The sequence below is a fragment of the Vanellus vanellus genome, assembly GCF_965231255.1.
Source record: "Vanellus vanellus genome assembly, chromosome: 4".
Taxonomy (NCBI): Eukaryota; Metazoa; Chordata; class Aves; order Charadriiformes; family Charadriidae; genus Vanellus; species Vanellus vanellus.
The window spans coordinates 26,200,450-26,222,617 of record NC_138909.1 but is presented as its reverse complement, the minus strand read 5'-3'; the positions used below and the strand labels follow the sequence as shown (position 1 = coordinate 26,222,617).

General features: G+C 40.8%; 1 protein-coding gene across 1 annotated transcript in view; it reads left to right on the top strand.

Moving 5' to 3' along the window:
• Positions 1-1,948: 1,948 nt before the first annotated feature.
• The window catches only part of ENPEP (glutamyl aminopeptidase), a gene marked incomplete at both ends in the record, with an annotated part of 35,767 nt that continues 15,547 nt past the window's right edge, over positions 1,949-22,168 (top strand). Inside the window, 7 exons of the mRNA XM_082482650.1 lie at positions 1,949-2,574; positions 7,570-7,711; positions 10,356-10,487; positions 14,576-14,696; positions 16,796-16,950; positions 17,584-17,697; positions 19,410-19,544. Of these exons, the coding sequence (XP_082338776.1) occupies positions 1,949-2,574; positions 7,570-7,711; positions 10,356-10,487; positions 14,576-14,696; positions 16,796-16,950; positions 17,584-17,697; positions 19,410-19,544 (1,425 nt within the window). The remainder of the gene's footprint in view (positions 2,575-7,569; positions 7,712-10,355; positions 10,488-14,575; positions 14,697-16,795; positions 16,951-17,583; positions 17,698-19,409; positions 19,545-22,168) is intronic.

Sequence of the window (22,168 nt, the reverse complement as noted above, 5' to 3'; positions counted from 1 at the left end):
CTTTTTCCTTGTCCTGTCCAATCTCAGAATAAAAGAAAAGCTGAAATGGTTTTAAATGTTAAGACCATGATCTTCAATGCTGGCTTTGTTGCTAGAAGTTAAATTCTTACCCAATCCATTAAAGGGCACTCGTTTCCCATGTCATATCTAGTTTTGATCACAGAAGAGAAATGGGAAACAATAAAAACAGACATAATATGAAACAGATTTTTAGCTTTCTGCTCGATTTCTTTTTTGCATTAGTTTTTCACTTTTGAAAATATCTGAGTAAGAGTTAACTTGATGCTCTGCAAAAAAGACCTTTTCTTTTCTCAGTTCCTGATGGAAATCATTGCCTTTAAAACAAGATGCTATTTAAAAATAGTATTGTGCCGTAAGAGTGCTGATGTGGACTGGGTGGCTAAAGTTCCCTGTGGTGGCTGGTAATATTTCAAGGGAGACTTATAAAGCTTGTGAGCAGATCTATTTCCAAAAAGAATGGATGAAGTCTGTCCTGTAAAAGCTCCTTCTCTGGTTCAGTGGATCTCACTTGGAGCATGTGTTGACTGATTCTAGGGCCTAAGTCAATCCATCCAGGTGAAACTTCATCCATCTCAAAAAAAAAAAAAAAAAAAAAAGAGGCTAAGTAGTCAGAGTTGTAACTGATATGAAGAGTGATGTTAATCTGTCTCCTAATAAACTAAACCAGAAGGCATGACAGGAGGCATGAAGCCAAACTGATGTGCCTGATTGAAAATCTACTCAAGTGGGCTCCATAAGTGAAGAAAAAGGGTTAAGAGATCAGAGGACTGGGGGTTTCTATTCTACACTATTTTCCTGTAGTTCAGCATCAAACAAGGTCAAGACTCCTGCTGTACTCAGTTTCATAGTGCATTAGCAACATTTTGGTTGCAGGCTTAGCAAGGCCTTACTTACAATAAGTTCCCCCAAGCAGAATGAGGCTCTATTCAATAAACTTGTTTCGATGAAGCTCCACATCGTGTTGACATGCAGTAAATGCTAAGTTAGATCTTTAGTACATAAATCATATAACTGCATATTTAGAAGTGTCCCTCACAGCCAGGGCTCACAGGCAGCACTGTAATTGTGCTAACCAAAAAGGCAATGCTAGCCCAGGTTACCAGTTTGCATGCGTGGTTATGAACAATCTCCTGGAAAACTGGCCCTATGAGAGGGGGAGAGAAATTAGACAGGTTTTAAAGTTTGAAGTCAGTGATCAAAATTTATTGTTCCATTGTGTATTCTTCTGCCTGTGACTGCCTCAAATTACTCGGCAAAGGTAAATGAGCCAAGAAAAGAGGGGAAACCGTTGAAAAGGCCTTGAAAGATGTATGTGATTTTTGCTGGGTTTTTGAGACTTTGGAGATGTCATTTCACAAACTATAGGGTGGAAGTTCATGGAAATCTTTGGAAGTAAGAGAAAAAAGTAAAAAAACCCCAAACCTCAAAAACCCAAACAAGATGCAGCAGGGGGGGAAATGGAAGAGGTAGCGGCAAAGGTTGAGCATTTGGAGCAGTTACACCTCTATCTGCAAACTCTTTCTGAAAGCTGCTGACATAGCTTTGGCATCTGATCATGTCCTAACTGCTGATTAACATAGCACTGTTTTATATTTAACTCAGGCCAGAGCAGGAGGGGCTGGGGGTGGGGTTGCACTGCTTATAAGGGGAGCGCAGCAGGAACAATGATCTTCTGTGTCGGTTCCCTCTGTCTCCCAGCCCAGCTGCGCTCCTTTTGATCATTCACATTTCCTCCAAATGCATGTTGTCTTTAATTAATTGAGTGTCTCATGGAGAGAGAGGTGGGGGAGACGGGCAGAGAGCAGCCATAGCTGCACAATTAAAATACAAACCAAGTCTGCTGAGTTTACTGAATGCAAGTGCTGAAGTGACTAATAAGCTTTTTTACAGTTAATGTTTTGCTCTGAGAACAGACCCGGGAGCACAGATGGAGGGCATGGATTTTGAGGATGAGAAGTCCAAGAGGTACTGCATGAAGACAAAGCATGTGGCTGTCATCTGTGTCGTCGTGGTCATTGTAGGTCTTGCTGTGGGGCTTGGAGTGGGATTGAGCAGACCTAAATCTCAGCCGGAGGATACCCCCCCTGCAGGGGGAACAGATCAGCCAACGAACCCTCCTCCCCCAGTGGATTTGGGTCCCTGTCCTGCTAAAAATGATGAGAATGGAGACTGGAGACATTTCAGGCTACCGACTTATGTCAAACCTATTCACTATGATCTGGAAATAAAGCCTGAAATGGAGAATGACAGTTACACTGGGTCAGTCAGTATTTCTATTGCTTTGGAAAAACCTACCAGCTACCTGTGGCTCCACCTGCGAGAGACCAAGATTACAAAAATGCCCACACTCCGGAAATCCTCAGGACAGCAGATTGCTCTGAATGACTGCTTTGGGTACAAGCCGCAACAGTACATAGTGATGAAGGCAGAAGCAGAGCTCCCGGTCACTGATAAAAGTGATCCCTATATACTCACCCTGAAGTTTGAAGGCTGGCTGAACGGTTCCCTGGTTGGGTTTTATAGGACCACCTACACCGACGGAGGAGTGATCAAGTAAAGCAGTTTTTCTTTTATTTATTAAACTTTCTTCTCCATTTCTCCTTGCTCAGGCCTGCTCTATTCCTGTTTCAGCTTCTCAGTCTGGTCTCTCACCAACTTGCTGACATTTCTGGGCTATTCTTTCATTTTCTCATTCCCCTAAGGAAGATGCTGTATTCAAAACCCCTTGGCTGTTGACAAGTGAATATGGGCTGAAGAGATGAGGGGTTTGTTGTTATTATTCTGAAAAACTTTTTCAAACTCTACTGGTCTCAGGTTACCCTTGAGCTTTACGAATGGTTCCATCAGAGAGCTGGAGTAATCGAGGCCTGTTTTTATCTCCGTGGTACAATAAATAGCATGCAGCTCTCAACACTCTTTCCTGTCCCTCCTCAAGGTAACAGTTTCAGTGTAAAATGCTCTTGTGATACTTTTCCTGACATCATGCCTCCTTGATGTTGTAAGCCTGAGGAATATCCAAACCAGAAGTTCCCTGTCCCTTGTGCAGCTCATTTAAATTATGAGAAGGAAAGTCCAAACGGCGAAGGTTATCTTTGACTTGAGTTTTTTGTGCTCCAGCTCTTCCTTTTTAATATACCAACTGAAAGATTACAAAGCCTCTGCCAGCTCAGTTAACCCATTCCACTTCCCAGATCTGCACTGCTTCAAGGTGGAAGCTTGAAAAAGCCATTGCCCACTGCTCAGAGACATTTCTTCACAGTTAACATACAGAGAGGAGGACACTCATCCATTTTCCAATATTTATGTTTCTGAAGTGACTCATTCCAGCCTTTATGGCTAGAAGATAAACTTGGCTAGACTTTTCCAAGGCCCTGTGGCAGGAACATGGAGACAAACACCGGTGTGTTTTCATGGCACTTGTTTGCCCTCCTGGAACAGTGATGTCATGAGTGAGAGTCGCATCAGCTCCATTCAGCCCTGACAGGCAATGCCAGGAGTAGCAGCAGTGACAGACACCAGCAGCAGCAAATCCAAGAGGCAGAGGAAAAAGCAAGCATTGATTTTTCATACTTAAACATAGTTATCTGATCTGGGAAGAAGCCATGTAGAGAACAGCTCGAACCCCAGCCAGCTCTTTCCCTCTTGTTTTCCTCCATCTACCACCTCAGTATTGCTTTGACTTAGAAGGTACTTTGGTTTTATATTTTGAGCATCTAACATCCCCACAGTAGTTTTAAAGCTTAACCTCTTAGCTTATTTCTAAGTTGAGGTGTGTTACTTCCTTTTCATTGGTGGAGGATATCCAGATATTAAATGCTTTGCCTCAGGTGTGTCACAACACCACAACAGCAGGACCAGGACACAGGTATCCTGTGTCACAGAGCAGGAGAGGTGAGTGCCCATCCCTCAGATCCAGACAGTGTAGGAAAACAAGGACAAAGCATCTGATATCAGGAAGAAAGGACAATTTCATAAGCTAAAGAAAGCATAAAATGTGAGCTCAATTCAAGAGGGCTCCTACTTCTTGATTTGATTGCTAGAAGCTACAATTCCAAGGATGATCCTAGCCAGCAGTCTGAAAACACTCAATACAGAAAGGCACTTGAGCGTGTGGGTTTGTTTGTTAGGCTTGAGAGGGACTTTAATAAGAATGAGTGAATGGTGATTTCTGAAATGCTTCTCATGTGGTTAAGTTTGGGCAGATTGTTTGGGGGGGTGGAAGTGGCAATGTATGTGATAGTGATAAGTACAGCTTCAAAATGAAAGCAACCACCAGCCAAGTGGTGCTGAAACCACCAGCCAAGCTGCTGTTATGCAGTGTGAGGGTAGGTGATAGGATGGGGTCAGGAAGGATGGCAAGGGAAGGGTTTTATTACTTATTAAGACTACCTTTTTTATTTCGCCTTTGCCTGAGGCAGACATCACCTGCCGACAATTTCAACCCAAATAGTTCCTTTTTTGTCATGCTTTAAGTAAATACAAATCTGATCAGGTAATAGCAAAAGTCAAGTGAGTCTATTAAGATTGGATGTTAGAGAGGAGGGGGCTGAGGTGAAAATGAGAGCCAAGATGTAATTAACCTACTCCCCCATCCCTTCTGGGCAGTGTTAGAAGCAGTGGGACCTTTTGAGAGAATTAATAACACCGGAAAGTCAATTCTGAGGGCTGAGCTACTCCCCAGCTGTCTATCTGTGAGGGCAAAGGTTTGCCAAAGCATTGCTATAATGCCTTTTGTTTACCAACTGGGCACAACTCCAAGATCTGCTGTTGCTTAGATTCAAATCTCCCACCACATTTTGTGGAAAACAGGTAGACGTGTGCTGAACATGCCTGCAAGTCTGGGATCCTCGGGAGGCTTAGGGAGAAGAACACCTCATTTGGGAATCCTGTTCAGACAGATCATACATTCTCTGTCAGGACAAAGGTGCTTTTGGACATGCCTAGAAGTGGATCTTGAGATATCTTGGGGACACAACTACTTAAATTGACTGGGAGGGGGGGGCGGGGGGGGGTAGGGAGCAGGAAAGCAGAAACTTTGAGAATGCAGATTTTAGACATAGACCTGCCTAGACCCTCCTGTTGGTGCCTGAATCCAGCTGTAAACGCTGAAGTCCTTTGGTAAAGCTATTCCTCTGTGCATTTCATTCCCCCTTGGATGAGAGGGGAATAACAGTCCTTCCCTACTTTGCATGATGCAGTAAGCATAAATACGTTACAATCGTGTTATTTTCATATATTAGGAAAAGGAGCACAAGAGTCCTTGCCTGGTGTAATGCATTCTGTTAAGTCATTAGTTCCTCTCAAGGAATGTGCTAAAAACCTCTTTTATTGTCTCCTTAATATTACAAATAATACAAACGTGTCGTAGCAGCTGGTTTTGATTTTGCATTACGATTAGTGACAAAGTGTGACTTCCATTTTATAGGAATTCTCTCTGTTCTCAGTAAGAGGAGAACAAGAGGATTATAAAAGATACTCAGCTGGGCACATCTCTAACAGGGAGACTTGCATTTAGGATTTTATTGATTAGGGATAGGCAAAATATTCTTTAGTGTACAAAGTACACAAGTAGCACTCCTGCATTTCTTCCTCAAGGAGAATATTTTCTCAGAAGAAGCAATGAATATGAATTTAGGGCAAGACTAGAGGAAAAATGCTTTAATTAGCTCAAGGGGAGCAGTTTTTGCACTAACCCCCTGTGTTTGGGGCAAAGGGGGGGTTGGGGGGGGGAGGGAAATTCATCATGGTTCTAAATGCAGCAGTGTTTTATTTTGGGAACAGCTGGATGCAGCCACAGCCAGATCTTCATTTCTTATTACTATGATATTTACAACTCTAGTTCACATTTAAAGGTCTGGACACCAACAGCAAGTAGAAGGGCAGAAGCCACCAAGTAGTGAAGAAAATCTTATCTAAAAACTACATTATACAGTTTGAAATGAAATTACAACATTTCATGTTTCTAGTGCCACTTCTATGCATGCCATAGTCTGGAGTTCTCATCATCTACCCCATAGGAATGGTAATGCTAAGGTTTTGCACTGCTGATGTCTGTCTGCCTCCACAAGTATATGAGGATATAAGGATTATCACTTTATAAATCAACAGAGATATCACAGTGTTATCAGTCTGTAGGAACAAGATATAAATGTGTCAAAACGCATAGCCAATTTTTTAAGCAATAGCTGTGAAGCATTGCCCTGGGGACTTGAAGTTAACTTAATTGTGAAATAGCTTTCAAATCCTGCAAAAAGTAGAGTGTGACATCAAACAATTTACCAAGCCAAAGAAACTCTATTGAGCCTGAAGTTATGTTAAGGTGAATGTTCGTTAGGCTTTCTGCCCATGAAATTTTGAGTTACTATTCCAATGAACATGAATGGTAAGAACCCAGACATATTACCTCCATCAGGCTTGAAAATGACCCTTGTTGCTACAGTTCCTAATGACCAGTTTAGTATTTAACCGTCGCAGGGGAATGCCAAGGGCAACAGAAACACTGAAAAATTGGTTGTCAAGTGAGCTTGTAGGATTGCTGCAGAACTGTAATTTATGATGTACACTTTTAATTACTTTTTGGAAAGAAAAACTACCTTAATATAGTTGGAGCAGCTGTAGAAGTGCTGTCAGAAAATGCCCAACATTCCAGATTAATTGAAGAAGCATCTGTGATCCCTTTCACCATCAATCACTGAAGAATATGCTGTGCCATTGTATGGCTCGTTAATGGGGGAGCCTGATGTGAGAAGCAAGCACACGATATGAACGTTCATAACCTTCACCTTATTTTTTTACGTGACCTGTATTGTCTAGCTCCTCCGGTTGTTTTTGCATAACTGAGATGACTTTCTAAACCCCCCAACATGGCTAGCATAGCATCAGTTACGTACTAGGATGTTTACCTGGACTTTCCATGCTTTCTCCAGCAGTTTCATTAATGGAGTCAGGGAAGCATAACAGCATCAGCAGAAAGCTGTACATGGTAACTGCAGAAAAAGAAATGCACAAGCAGGATGAGATTTTAGGGGCACTTACACAATTCCAAGGTGTCTTCTCAGGAGGTGTTCAAGACTCCAATCCCAAGATGTGCTCCAACAGGTAAACAACACAGGGTGTGACTTAAACGAACATCCCTATACCAGGACCTTAATTTCCTTTCAGATGATACCATCAGTAGTTTACTTTAGGCACAAAAATCAATGGGAAAGCTCATCAGGAAGGTGAGCTAAATTTTTACCATCCATGAGGGGTCATTCGTATCTTATTGCCTGATTCCTAAAAATATTTGATGATAAGCAAATGGCTTTAGCTTTTGCTCTGAAACACAGAGAATGTTGATGACAGACTTTGACATATACGTGTTACACATGCCTATACAATGTCAGCTTGTGCATTTCTGAGGTTACGTACTTTTATGAATGGACAAGTACACACAAATATTTGCACTTGACTTTAGTTTGTGAAATTGCTAGAACATTATGCTTAGAAAATGCAAATAAGATTTAAAAGGTATATAATGAAGGCTTGCCAATGTGTTGTTTGTTTAAGGAGCATTGCAGCTACTGATCATGAGCCAACAGATGCGCGGAAATCATTTCCTTGCTTTGACGAGCCAAACAAAAAGGCAACTTACAACATATCTATCATCCATCAAGACATGTACGAAGCACTTTCAAACATGCCGGTACAGGTATGTATTTCCCAAGTCTGCTGCCTATGTGGAATGGCTCTGTAAAGCCACTGGAAAGGTAGCATGGATGGCAAGGTCTGTGCACATTCACAGACTCTACTGCCCAGACGCTGTAAAGCTAATGGTTAATAAATATTCCATAAAACAGGACTAGTTGGTTGGTTGGTTTGTTGGTTTGTTGGTTAGGACTCCCAGTGGTCCACCAGCACATAACATGGCAATACAAAGCCAAATCCAAAGCAGAAATGAAACAACTCTTCTGTCTTTAGCTAGCTGGCCCTCTATTCAGATATTCTAGATGAGCATCCTCTACTAACTATAAATAGGTAATAGCATGTTCTTCAGTCAAACCAGGTGGACTCTGAGAAGGAATACTCTGGAAGACAGCTGCTTCCCAGATGGGAATTCTAAAATAATCACTGAAACTACGTAACGTTCCACAGCAAGGGTCTGCTGATCACAATCTAATGGCAAAGTATCCTGTTAGCAAGAAAGTCTAGGATTACTATTTTTAATAATACAGGATCTGAAATCCCATCTGTCACCTCACGGGTGTGGACATTTGTCAGTCCACTATGACTGTAATTTCCTAAATAATCTATTTCTGGACCTGGTGGGTCAAATTCCAAGTTTTGTACGAAATTCAATGGCATCAATTATCTGTCTCTGGGCCCTCTGGAAGAAGACTGAATGGCTTTCAGCTGAGAGAGAGTTTCTAATGAATAGTTTAACTGAATGCGTAGTCCAATGTATAATTTCTAATGAATATGTTCTGAAGTGGGAGATAAAGAGCCAAGTTTAAAAAATAATTTTAAAAAAAAAAAAGAAAAAATGCAAAAGATCTTCCAGCCTTCAGGCTGTTGACATTTGCATCTTCCCAATCGCTCCCCCACCCAGAAAACAAAGGTCTGCTTTACTCTGTATTGTTTTAGTTAGGGCCCCCCAAACCTTAACTATCCCCTAGCAGCTGAGAGAACTATTACCAATCTGACAGCTGCCTCCCAGACTCTTTGCAAATTTAAAGCTCTGACCTATCGTTATTAAAAATATTTCTATGATACCTAAAAGAGCACCAGGCACTTTGACAAACAACACATGAAAGGAAAGTGCTTGCTGCACCTTTCCTCATGCACCTCACCCAAGTGAGGGTACCGGCAGCGAAGGTTAGAGTTTAAGACTAGACGTTATCAAGACTTAGTGGGTTTTGAGATTTACTTTACACCTTTACACATGGACCTTGCCTCTAGTATGGACATAAAAAAATAAGCTTTCAAAGGGCTAGCTACCATTTCTTAATTAATTTCCTAAAGTCCAAGTACAGGCACGGAAATGTAGATTATTCTGAGTTCATTCTTAGGTTTGATTAACGGATGATAGCAGGGCCCTTTTTCGTCTGGTGCGCTCACAAGGTCAGTAGCTCTGTTCTTAGTAGTGAAAGGTCTTTGGGAAATCTTTTCAACAAATGGAAATGTAATCATTTTTATATGCAAGGCACATCATGTGTTACACGTCCTGTAGTAGTTTTGGTGGTGTGGAACTTTATAATCAACATGGCAAAATCAGCTCAGCAAAATCAGGAACCTGTACATTTCATTTGCATTTTTCACTGGAGTGAATTTCTTATTGCCTTTTTTTTTCACAGAAATTCTGACTTTGTTGAAAGAACAAAATATATAAAAATAGAGTCAAAATGAGTCAAATAATGGAAAAGTAGATTGCAAATACCTCTGTGAAAAGGGGTTTGTGAATATATCTGTGAAAAGGTTTTTTTGCTCATGGAATCGTATCACCTGTAACATTCACTATCTGTGCTTTATTTATATTGCATTTATAACAAACAAATCTCACAAAGTGTTGTATCTCTAGTAGAAGTTTAGTGTCTTTTATATGCTGTTTGCTTTTGTCCTATTTAAGTTACTCATCCAGTCAGAAACACAGAAAATTATCAGACAGGAAACAGCAGATAATGAATAGCAGAAATAAATATATAGAGGATGAATCACATACAACAGGTTGCAGGTATGGTCATAGAGTTCAGCTGAGAATTAAGGATATTTGGGAGTATCAGGAATGGTTTTAAATAGATTTATAAAATAAAAAACTATGATCAGCACTAAACCTTATGTACATTTAAACAACCCACCAATTAGTAGTGCTGATTTGTATCTGAATGACTTCAGGATAGATTCATTAGACAGGTCTTTATCCTAAGGAGCAATCCCTGAGTCCTACATGATGCCTGTATTTAAAGAGAGGAGACAATCCAGTGTCTTCTCTGATTTGTCCAAAGTGATGTTATTTTATGCAACTATTTCAGGAACAAAACACACTAGTATACACTGGAAAACTCCTGTTGGCAAAATTCCTTTGCATGTGAACAATTTCAAACCCTTGATGCAAAATTAGAACCAGGTAAACTTATTTAGTGCAGAAAAACAAAGTCCTGTTTCATGTGTTGCGGTATTGCAAAAAAAAACCATTTTGTCTGTTCTCGTGCCATCAGCAACGAGATGCCAGAAGAGGTGAACCTGAAGAGGTGATTTATCATTCCCATGTAGTTGCAGCCTTCATAGAAATATTGTACCGTCTTCTGCATGTGTTTGCAATTCCAAAAATCAAATTAATTATTTTTCCATCTCTGCAGCAAACCGTAAAGCTGGGCAATGGCTGGACTCGGACAACTTTTGAGAAGTCAGTTCCCATGAGCACTTACTTGGTATGCTTTGCGGTGCACCAGTTTAAGTGGGTGGAGAGAATGTCCGCTAGCGGAAAACCTGTAAGTCCTGTTGTAGCCTAAACATGGTTCAGATGACAGATATAATGTGATTTGCATTTTTAAAAAAAAAGAAACATCTCTTTTTATAATACAAACAGGAACATATTTTTCCCTTTCTTTTGTCCTATTTTATGCAGCCTATTTTATCAGATTAGGTCTTCACAGTGGTCCCTCTGACCTTCACATACAGTGTTTTGCAGTCCTTCCCTGTCTCCCATCTTGGTGAGATCCCAGTCAGTACCTTCCATACAGGCACATGGGTGAGGAAGGAACACTATTTCTTCAACCTCATCCCTGACTTGAAGCCCAAAGTCTGAGGGAATGTACAAGTCCAGGGTACAAGAGATTTACAGGCCACGACTACAAATACTTTTCTGTGGGTTAAACGGTGTGAACCTATGCACTTGATGTCTTCCTATTTACCGTCATGGAGACATAGGACTACAATGCTCTGTGCCGTTATGTATTGGCTCCAATATTCTTTATTTTACAACAGTGACTAAAGGCAACTGCCCAGTGTAAGTTCTTTACAAACAAGTATAGAAGTGATAGTGCCTGCCTAAACAGCTGGATATTTGGCAGATGCTTTAATGAAGTGAGTACGTTTGAATCTAAATCCATAAAATTAAAATAGCTTCTTTATTTAGGTGCAAGAGGCAGTCCAATCCAGTTCTCACTTAGATTCAAATCTCCTGAAGGTGATCAGGCATAAGGACATCAGAAGACATTACACTGAAACACAACCTGAAAGCCTAAATACAATTTTCCCCTCAACATAAACTCCTCATTTAGCTGAAATCTAGTCTAGGATGCTCAACCCACTGTTAATTATTTCTTGGTTCACATCTTTTTTTCATCTGAGACAGAGGATCACCCCAGGGCTGTGTGCTCTTGCTGCTTCCCCTTCCTTTCCCCACGTGGACTTGCAGTTTCGCTGAGCTGGCAGCGCTTTCCTCCTCTTCTGGAGGCTGTGACACCAATAGACAGGGAATCTAGAGCAAAGCCCCAGCCAGACCACTGTTCCCCTAGCAAGTAAGCTCTTCCCAAGTTTCTCTATCTGAAAAAGCATGGCAAATCCTTCCCTACTTAAGGCTGTCCGCTGATGTGAAAATCTGCCTTTTATAAATCTCCAAAGTGCTGATCCAGTCCTTATCAAAGACTTCCCGGCGTAGCGCTGTGCTGAGGCCTCCCTCCTCTACACCCTCACCACCGTCATGCTGTACGCTTATATTACTTCTTGACAAATAACTAGGGCTAAATTACACTTAGCCAAGCAAACGGAGCCTGGTTTGAGATAGCGATGCCATATTCTTAGATCCCTGCTGTTTGGCTGAGTAATTTGCAAAACAGGAGAATGTTTTAGGCCACTCAGCCACACAATTTTGTTAACCAGATGCTCCTTGCCACGGCTGCACCATTCACGATCAGGGACAGGACTTCGGTTATTTGGCCTTGATCGATATTCTCTAGAGTTCAGTTATTTGAAGAATCAGAATTTGTGCAGCTTTTGTAGAACGTAGTGCAGTGGGAGAAAAAAATAAATAAATGCTGAACTCTTAATTTTCTAGATGCAAAAGTTAACATTCTCTGCTTGTCCATGCCACACACCAGAATATGGCTCTGAGGACAGTATTTGGGTTTTTTCCCCAAGCAAAGCAGTAAATCCCACAATGTTCCTGACTGATTGTAGCTTTTGTAAATAGAAGGGAGTGTTCACTGAAACGTTTTAATTAAAACGTGCGTGTGTAGAAGCAGGGGTATTCGTGTCAGTACAGAGGTTGCCTGAAGAAACATCTTCTAATTCAGGCCTTGGTTACTACATATTTTATCAATGCTAGTCACTAAACAATGCCTGAGAACTTGCCTGCACTAGAAAAATTTTTTTTTAAGTGAGGTTAAAATCATAACCGTTTCCTTTCTCTTAGCATGGACATAGTTTTAGCAATATAAAGTATATGTGTAAGATTGTTTTTAATTAAGGGAGCCACATAAACTCCATCACTAAAAATTACCTTTTCTGCAGGAAAACCAGGCTATCTTTAGAGTTTTTAATAGATGGCCAGCCGAGCAATGAGGTACTTAGATGCTCGGACTGCTGAAAAGAACATTCCACAGTTTGCTGTATAAATTGCTAGTAATAAATCCCTCACGCAATAGAAAGTATCCACGTGATCCATATATTGCTTTCATAAACAACAGCAACAGCATACAGCTCACATGACGTGGTAAATTATTTAAAAACTCTGCCATTTGCTCTGAAGGCCTTTGCCATAAGAAAGACATTAATGGAATCAATGGTGGGAAATGTGTCTACAGCTGGACACGATGCTCCCGAGCTGATTACCTGTCAGGTACCGAATGTCTGGTTTGGAAAATCACAGAGGAGATTATTAAATCAAACCCAAAATCAGTTCTAGTGCACGCTGAAGGTTTTGGAAACCATTAATATGGATCAGCTAGGGGACCAAAGACTGCTAAATTGGGTAAAGAGCTTACTGAAGTGGAAATTGCAGATTGTAATTGCAAACTAACCCTGAGGGAAATCCCCTGGCTGGAATGGATTCCCGATTGAATTTCATAAGCTTTTTTTGGTTTTGTTTTTTCATTCCAGCTTTATTTCTGACCACTTTCCCATCCTCCCCTCTTGTTGGAGGAAGTATAATTTCATGGTATTGAAATCAATGTGTTGTCAGGCTCCAAGAGGGCTCCTAGAGTAGGCTGGCTCCTTTGCTCAGTTTGGACCCTAAACTCCTGGCTGTAAGACAGCATTGAGGAGTAAACAAGCCACACCAACACAGCCAGAAGAATGTGGCCCATTCATAAGAGCCACAGAGCCTGCAAAATGAGATGCATCGGTTTTCCTAAAGCCAGAAATTTCACCCCATATAAAGATCTCTTACTTTCCACACTGAGGGACAGTGAAGAGAACTGCCTGCAGCTCCTGCCAGTGGACACTCCAGTGCCATGGTTCAGCTCTGGGGCAGAGATCTGTGTGAGCTTTGGGACAAAGCGATTGAGGGAAAGACCTCCAAAAGACTCCATAAATTCTGAAGTCAACCCTTGTCTTCACAATGTGGAGATAACACCCCAAAAAGTTTTTTCAAGCTGTAGGCCTCCTTATCGTGGTTATAGGTGCCATAAGGACTCCAGTCCTCCAGGGCTTGAGGTTTCCTATTGCTTGACAGTAATAGTCAAAGCAGCCCCAGGCACCAAGCCTCAGGGACAGCACTCAAGACACTATTTTTTGTGTTCAGGAAAAAAAGCATGCTCAGATACGCAAAAGGAGCACAGAAATGGTCACTCATTGCACACAGGGCTACCAAATATGAGAGTTTTCCTGGATCTGGCTGGTGGGAAGAGAGAGAGCTGATTTTTACCAGGGATTTCCAGAGGTTCAGCAGCCCAGCAGGCACCATAGCTGTGACTGGGTGGCTGTATGGCCTAAGGTCCTGGGCAAACAGCCACTCAATGTGCACAGGCCAGCATGTCTGGGAGGAGTTACAGATCTGTAAACGCACTATCTTCAAAGGGTCTGAGATCTTCAAACATACAAGGTCAAGAGGAAATCATGAGAATAGTAGGTATGAAAGGTGGGAAGAAATTGAAGAGAAAAAGGTGTTATGGGCTTCAGACGCATTTCAGGACAGATGTGCTCCTAAAGATTGGTCTGATGGGATCAATCCAGATCAATAAACTGCTCAGAAAAAGTGGATTCCCTTCAATTGTGCTTGCCGAGGCTTCCTTCTTGAGAAAACCAGTCCTTGGGGAAGGAGGGGCTGGTACACACCCAGGCCCTGCTCCAAGCTTGGCCACTGGGAGCTTCTGGTGATGGGTTTTGTCAGTTTTATAAATTAGGCATATGGTGGAAAGCATGCACAGATTATGTTGACTTGGTCTGTCTTATGTACAACATTTGAAAAACTCTATTGAATAAATGTGTTAGGGAACAGAATTCAGTGTTCAAGCCAGTCTCTTACAGAAAACCTGCAATGTTAATAGGTATGTATGTTAAATGACTTTTCAATGCTTGCCACCTTCTAATTTCATTTATCTGAAGACTCCTCTAATTGTCTTTCTGTATTTTACAGCTGAGAGTTTATGCCCAGCCACTGCAAATACATACAGCAGAATATGCAGCAAATGTAACAAAAATTGTATTCGACTTCTTTGAAGAGTACTTTAATTTGAGCTATTCTCTTCCAAAACTAGGTGATTATTAGTACTTACATTTTTCATTTTGTTAATTCACTGTCATGGTTATGTTTCTTCTACAGATCTCTGTGCTTTGGTGGAAAACAGCATGAAAGCATTTGGTTGCTAACTGCTGATATTATTTCATGTTATTTTAAAACTGTACCCATGTAGTTCAAGTTGGTCTTAAATTTCATGATGGGAAGGTTGGTCTAAGTAACAGTTTAGTTACTAGTTCTCACAGTTCAGTTTGCTGAAGTGAAGCACTGGTCCTGACATGGTTATTTTAAAGTGAGCTAAAATAGAGCCAGAAGAAGAAAAATATGTACCACTTCCATGGGAACTTCTGGACAAAAGTCAGCAGTGAGATAAGTGGAGATGTAAACTGCCAGAGAGTATGTCATACTATTTATTAACCTTAGTGCAAAGTGGGTGTGTATCCACTTCTTAGAAAGATGAATGTGGTCCAGCATATAATTTGTAGTTTCTACTGCCGGGCTAAATAAAGACCCAGAGCTAAACAAGAGTGGGCACACTATCAAATTTTGCCCATGGTTACAAAAAAAGCAAAGAAAAAGAAGCATAGTTGGGCATCGTTTAGCTTGGACTATCTGGACTCTGGATCAGATTTGTGCAGTTTGAACTACTAAAGTTGGGAATGTAATCAGAGTTTTGGAAATGCCCCCTCCTAAGACCTCCAAAGAGGTAATTCAGTTAGATTCATCAACTTAAAAGGATGGAAAAATAATAACTACAAACAAGTCAAAGCAATGTAAGGGGGGGGGGGGAACAAAAGTTTGAAGACAACAAACAATGCTGTGCAAATCTTCTTTTGCCTATTCATACATGTACCTATCAGCCTAACCTATCAGCCTAACCTGTACTACTTCAACAAAAGATTTCTACCTCCTTTTAAAACATCATCTGAGTCTGCTGTAAATATCTGTTTGTATTTCAATGACAACTGAATTAGGGAAACCAGTACAATATGTTGTTCTTTTGCACACTGGTCCCCAGTAATAATTGGGACTATATCTTACCTATGCTTCATATTCAAACTTTCATTTCCATAAATGCCTGATGACTTTGCCACCTCAGCGTATGGATAGGGGCCTGTCTGCCCCACAGTGTGGAATGGGAATCCCAGGTCAGCAGTATCAGAGGGTAGATGCTTTTGCAGATTTTGTACTGGTTTTCTCAGAATGTCTACTTTTTGGATCACAAATCTTGACTTACTGTGTGTTTCCCTCAGTATTAGAAGTCATCTGGATCAAACCTGATGACTCAAATATGTTTCTGCATAATGGTTTATTTAAATATTGTATTTCACATTGATTTATGGCTTCTGGCATTGCCGTTCTCCTTCTGATCCTCATTTTGACTGTCAGCGAAGCCCTTGCCAGACTATCAGCTTTGACTCTGTAATCAAGTTGTTTAAATTAAAATAAGTAATTCCTATTTTCTGTTAGGGTGGAGTGAGGGTTGTTTGTTCTATTCAGTTTTAAATCCATCTGTATTTTTCTGCTAACCCACATAGAAAGGCTGTGGTCATTATTTGCGGAAGAAAATGCTAGTCCAATTGAGTCCGCAATTCTCATTTAAACCTGTATTGATTACTGACCATAAATAAGTGACCCCCACAAATTACCAGGAGTAGAAGCAGATGTTGTTCACTGCATGGGGGATTTACTTCAGTTAACATGTCAATAAATATTTTTAATAAAACGGTGTGACAAACAATGACATGCCTCATTATGCTACAGATAGTTTCAGGAGGTTTACTGCCTACAGCACATCCCCAGACAATACTATTAATTTCTGGAGCCAAAATTAACTAATGTATGATACACACGCTCCCAGGAGGTGGCATAGCATCACCTCGCAGGACAGATCCTCAGCTAGTGCAACTGATCCTAGCTCTATTAATCTCACACAGCCAGAGCACTTGCTACCAGCTGCTGTAGGCCAGTCCCCTGCTTCTCAAACACAGGTTATAGACTGCAGTCCGCAGCAGTAAGCCAGAACCACAAATGGTAAGCAGAACAGGCTGTGAAACGGCACAAGCTAAGTGGCTTCAAGGATACAGTGGTAATCATGTTCTCTTTCTTTCCGTGTAGATAAAATAGCTATTCCAGACTTTGGGACAGGTGCTATGGAGAACTGGGGGCTGATCACATACAGAGAAACAAACCTGTTGTATGATCCCAACGAGTCGGCCACTTCCAACAAACAGAGAGTAGCTGCTGTGGTAGCCCATGAGCTCGTTCATCAGGTACATTTTAAAACACGATTCATTTTTACAGTGCTTCAAATGTGTAGTAACAACATTTTAATGTTGAAAATATTGTCATTAACTCCGTCTCAGGATCTTCTACGTGTGCTCACAATTTGATTGCAAAATACCATGTTAAAACAGTTCCCCATTATAGTTTTAAAGTACCAGAAATACTGCCTTTGAATTTTTCTCATGAAAATTCAGAATGCTTGGGTCCAGACTGTGAGCCAGCTTATGAATATCTGTCTGAAATGTCTTAAAGGAGCTAATTTGCATGTGCAGATGTCTCTTTTGGGCAAGCAAATAGGGACAACTATACACTGTGGAGGCTGTATGAAAACATATCCTTACAAGCACAAATCATCAAATCAAGAGGAAGAAACTAAAAATATTTTCAGTGGCACATGAATCATTAGCAATCTCCCCAGTAATATGTAATTTTATAATAAAAGTGGTGCTTTAACACAAGGCAAGGCCTGAATTCCTATTTAAACCCCAGAATTATGATAATTTTCATCTGGCAACAGGAAGAAATGTGAACCAATGCATGTTCTACGCGGAGATGTGAGGTACCGAAATGTACATTTACTGTTTAGCTAACACTACATCTTTCAATGTTTATAATTGTAGTGGTTTGGAAATATTGTGACCATGGACTGGTGGGATGACTTGTGGTTAAATGAAGGATTTGCCAGTTATTTTGAGTTCCTGGGAGTAAATGCTGCAGAACCAGATTGGCAAATGGTAATTATTTCTGTTTTGTGGAGGGTTGGTGGGGCTGGGGGGACCATTTTGGAAGGGAGTAAAAATTATACAAGGACAACGAAGACTTAAAGTATATTTATAGAAAATTAACATAGTGCAGTGCAAGTTAAAGAAAAAGTTGGTTTAAGCTTTTCCACCTACCTATGCTATGGTCTGAAACTAGTCAAAATAAACTTTGTAAAGTTTTAGTCTGGAGGGAAGAGTCATTCTTTTTTAATAAGTGAGTCAAGTGTTTGGTTATTATTATGGCAAATAATACCTAGGTGGATTCTGGAAAGAGGCTTAGCGATTTTGCAAGATTGTTTAAAGGTCTAACCCTGGAAGACAGAGATTCCCCTTTATTTATTTAGTTGGGCTGCAGTGTCTCATCACAGGACTTGTCTTAGGATCCTTATCCGATCTAGTGAGGGTTGGGAACCCAGACCTGTCTCCACAGCTTGGGCTATTCATCAAGGAAAATATCAGAACCCCCATTCAGCTGCTGCCAGCATTTTAGGTGTCATTTCAAATGCTCCAACTCAGACAATCCTACTCCGGACAGCACAAAGATAGGTAGTGATAGTGGATGGCTCACAGTGCTAACTGTGCAGCAAAACCAACTCCAGTCACTTTAAGGGGGTTGCAGACAAAGAGGGTAACATTAAATATGCATTATATTCTGAGGAATGATAACAGTGTGTGAATAAAGGGAGGTTTCCTGCTCTCTCCTTCCTCACCTCCCAAACAGATGTGATGGCGCATAGCATGCATGTTTCCCCCAACTGTCCAGCAATAATGAGATTCTGGCTACCAGAAAATATATAACATATGTCGGTGGAAGGAAGCAGGGTAGGTTTTGCATAGGTTGAGCCTGTTGTCAAAATCTACTAGACCCTGAGACTAGTGTCTTTAGAAGCAGACAGTGCCTATTTGGTGCTTCCCCTGCCTCCCTCCCTGCTCTCCATAAATATCTCTTCTCATCCATGTTATGCAAGGCTGAGAACAAAATCATTCCCGGATCACTTCTTTTACACTTTGAAGTCGGAGATCTGTTGTGCTGCCTACATAAACAAAATTTTAATCACTGAGCCTAAAATTTAAAAGACCTTTTTGTATCTAGACACCATGTTCATTTAAGATCTAGAGCCATTTCAGTGTTATCACCCTAGTGAGTATTAGAAGAGGAAAACTAAGTAGAAATGTAGTCTTTTTGGTCAATATTGATAAGGAAGTCAGGGAATTTTAACTGCCGATCATTTCATCTTTTTAAAAAATTATAATCACTTTTTTAAAGTTATAAACCTTGGGATGGGGAAGTCTGCCTCCTTCATCCCTCCTTCCCTTCCTCCCTCCTTACCTACCTCCCCAGCTCCATTTTTGCAAGAGGAGCCCATAATGCTTTGCAGATATTGTCACACTGCTGAAATTTGTAATACAAACTCCTTTTTTGCCTACTGAGAGTATTTTTGTGTTGTGATACACACAAAAAAACAGGATTTGCAAAAGGTAATTTATCTTAGTTAAGGAAAAAATGTATCCCTCCCCTCTCAGATGTAAAGTAAGAGTTTGCAAGTCCTTTTTCAGAGGAAGTGAAATTTCATTCCATTTCCAACTGTCTCCCCCTGGAGAAGCTGCAGTTCAAGCTACTTATTTTGTGAAGTTAGGCATATAGTCCTGCCTTTGTTTCTATTCTAACACTTTCTCTTTCTCAGCTTGAACAGGTTTTAATTGACGACGTGCTTCCTGTAATGAAGGATGACTCTTTGCTGTCTTCCCACCCAATTGTGGTCGATGTGTCATCTCCAGCTGAAATCACCTCTGTGTTTGATGGGATATCCTACAGTAAGGTAGGGTATCCTCCTCTTGTGACTTTGGATACAAAGAAAATGGAGGCTTGGGAGAGGAGAGAAATGTCAGGGGAGCTTGTAACCATAACTCCTAACCCCCTTGGGCTGCATCTGTGTGGATCTTTTTTCTGGGACATTCCCAACTGTTGTCAGTGACAATTCAGTTAAAAGTGACAGTGAGAGGAGCAGTGCAGCCAGAGCCCCAGTCAGCCGCTGTGTGCCATGCAAACCTGCTTACAGCATGCAGAGGAGCAGGGAAATTAGTGTCAGCAGATTCTGGCACTAGAGTTGTCGGGTTTTAAATTATTCTAAACCAGCTACTAAGCACAACCCTCTCCCATCACCTTGTGCTGATGCAGCCCAGTTATATCAAGCCTCATAATCTAATGCAAGGACAGATGATGCAAGGGCAGGTGTCTAGGTGTTCTCTCTGTCACTTCCCCATCACACCTTCGGGGCAGTATGACTTCTATTTTGAGGAAGCAAGGCACGGAACCAGGCAGTGAAAACAGGAAAGTAACATTTTGTCTCATGTTGCTCACACTATCCCAGCCACCCACAAAGTCTTAGCAAAGATGGGCTACCACCAACCTTTGCTGGCATTGCCCCTAAATTGGGAGATAAGTTAGCTCCACATTTCACAGAGAGCTGTGGAGCACAGACTGACTTGGAGTACAGTAGTCTATAGCCCAGGAGGTGGTAGAGGACATCCCATTAAGTATTTGACAAGGTTTTTGCTCATCCTTGGGCTGTCTCTGTCAGTGGTGGTGGGGACATGTGCTACAAAGTCTCTTTCAGGAGCCAGATAGGAGCCAACTGGAAGAATCCCTTGGGCCTTGGGTCAGCCATCTCCCAGACCATGTTGCTTCTGACCCTGATCACCATGTTTGTGTTGACAGCTTCTTGTATGACTCTGTCAGTGTTTCCTATCTGATGACATAGCAAGTTTCCACTAAACACACAAAATCCACCATTATTAAAACCTACTTGTTGCTTTCCCTCCAAGCTCCCATTATCAACTAAACATAAAGTATATATTGCATCGCCTTTAGCTTTAGCTGTGCTGGAGTGTATCCATAGATATTACTTTTATTAGCTAGACTTGATCCATCCATTTCCATCAAGTTTTCTGTTTTCAATTGTTAAATCCTCTATCCAACAATACAACCAGTATTTATTGCATCATAAATGCCTCACAGTCAAATCATAAACTATGCGAAAACCTGCATTTTGTAACTGCGTTCTTAAATCAAGCTAACAAAAGTCAAGAAACATACAGAGCTAAATCAAATACTCTTGACAAAAATGTGTTTTAGTGGTGAGCTAAGCAAGAAACACACTTTTGTATGGTATGAAAAAACAATGGAGAAAAAAACCCCTAGCTTTTACTCATCTCTGTGCCTAGATAATTGCTACATGAACTCATTTTTTTTAAGCGAAAACACTTGAGGATTCATGCATTGTTTGGGAACAGTCTGCTTGGGATATAATTTGGCTTGGGATATAATTTGGCTTGAATGAGAAAGTCTTCACGTAGGCTTAGCTCAAATTACTGTTGGTATTTATATATAAATGCGTGACAAAATTAACTTGTTTCTTTTTCGCTTTATTTTGGCTTCTCTTTTGCATGTTTCTTAGAAAAACAATCTCCTCATGATATTATTCATCACTAAACAAATAAAGCATCATTTGGAATGCTCTCTGTTACTTTTACCAGAGCAATTACAGGATTTAAACAATCCTAAAACTCTCATGAATTGCCTAAGGGTCTGTAGAGTTATTGTGGTGTATTCTGTGAGGGAACCTCTAACTGCTGTATGATCGGTGGGGCATTATGTGCCTAGGAAAGATGTACTGGAGTAGAGCTGGTGACTACACAATTAATGTATGTACTGTTTTTAATCCACTCTTAAAAAGTAATTGTATCTCAACGCTTTCCCAGTTTAATCCTTTCTCTTAGTGTGAAAGATTGTATTAAAGTAACAATGAGATTTTTTGTCTTTGGAGTTCAAACATTGATTACCTCTTCAGAAAACAAATACTTAAATAAGTTCTGCTAAAAATTTGCTCTTGGACCCCCACATTTTTGGAATTTCCCAGCTAAAGAAACTTAGGATTAAATGTTCCACATTTCTGCCACATACAATCTTGTCATATACTTGGCAATTACTAGAACTCTGTAGAAGAAATTATGTTGGTGTTAATAAAAGACTCCCCTCATAAGCCCATCAGACAAGGTCAGCTATTCAAATCAAGGTCACTCTCTTGAACCTCCCCAAATAGTTAAGGGAAGTTATGAAAACACTGGGGTTCCTATAACCGGTGATTTTGGTAGCATGAGTTTTTCTCAAATGCACTCCATTGTGGACTACAGAGGAGGGACAGGAGTAGGGGGAATAGACTGAAAAGCAGTAGTAGAAGATGCAAGGGCTAACTATACATTGCAATTTAAAGCAAAAGAAACCTCTGCTGCCCCCAAACACATACACAAGTGCATATTTCTACCCCGACTTTTAATATAAATGGGAGATGATGGTCTATGAGAGGTGATACCGGATAAGAAGTGACTGATAGACAAAGCTGAGGAACTGAGATACCCTAGTGCATACAAGTGGCCTTATGAT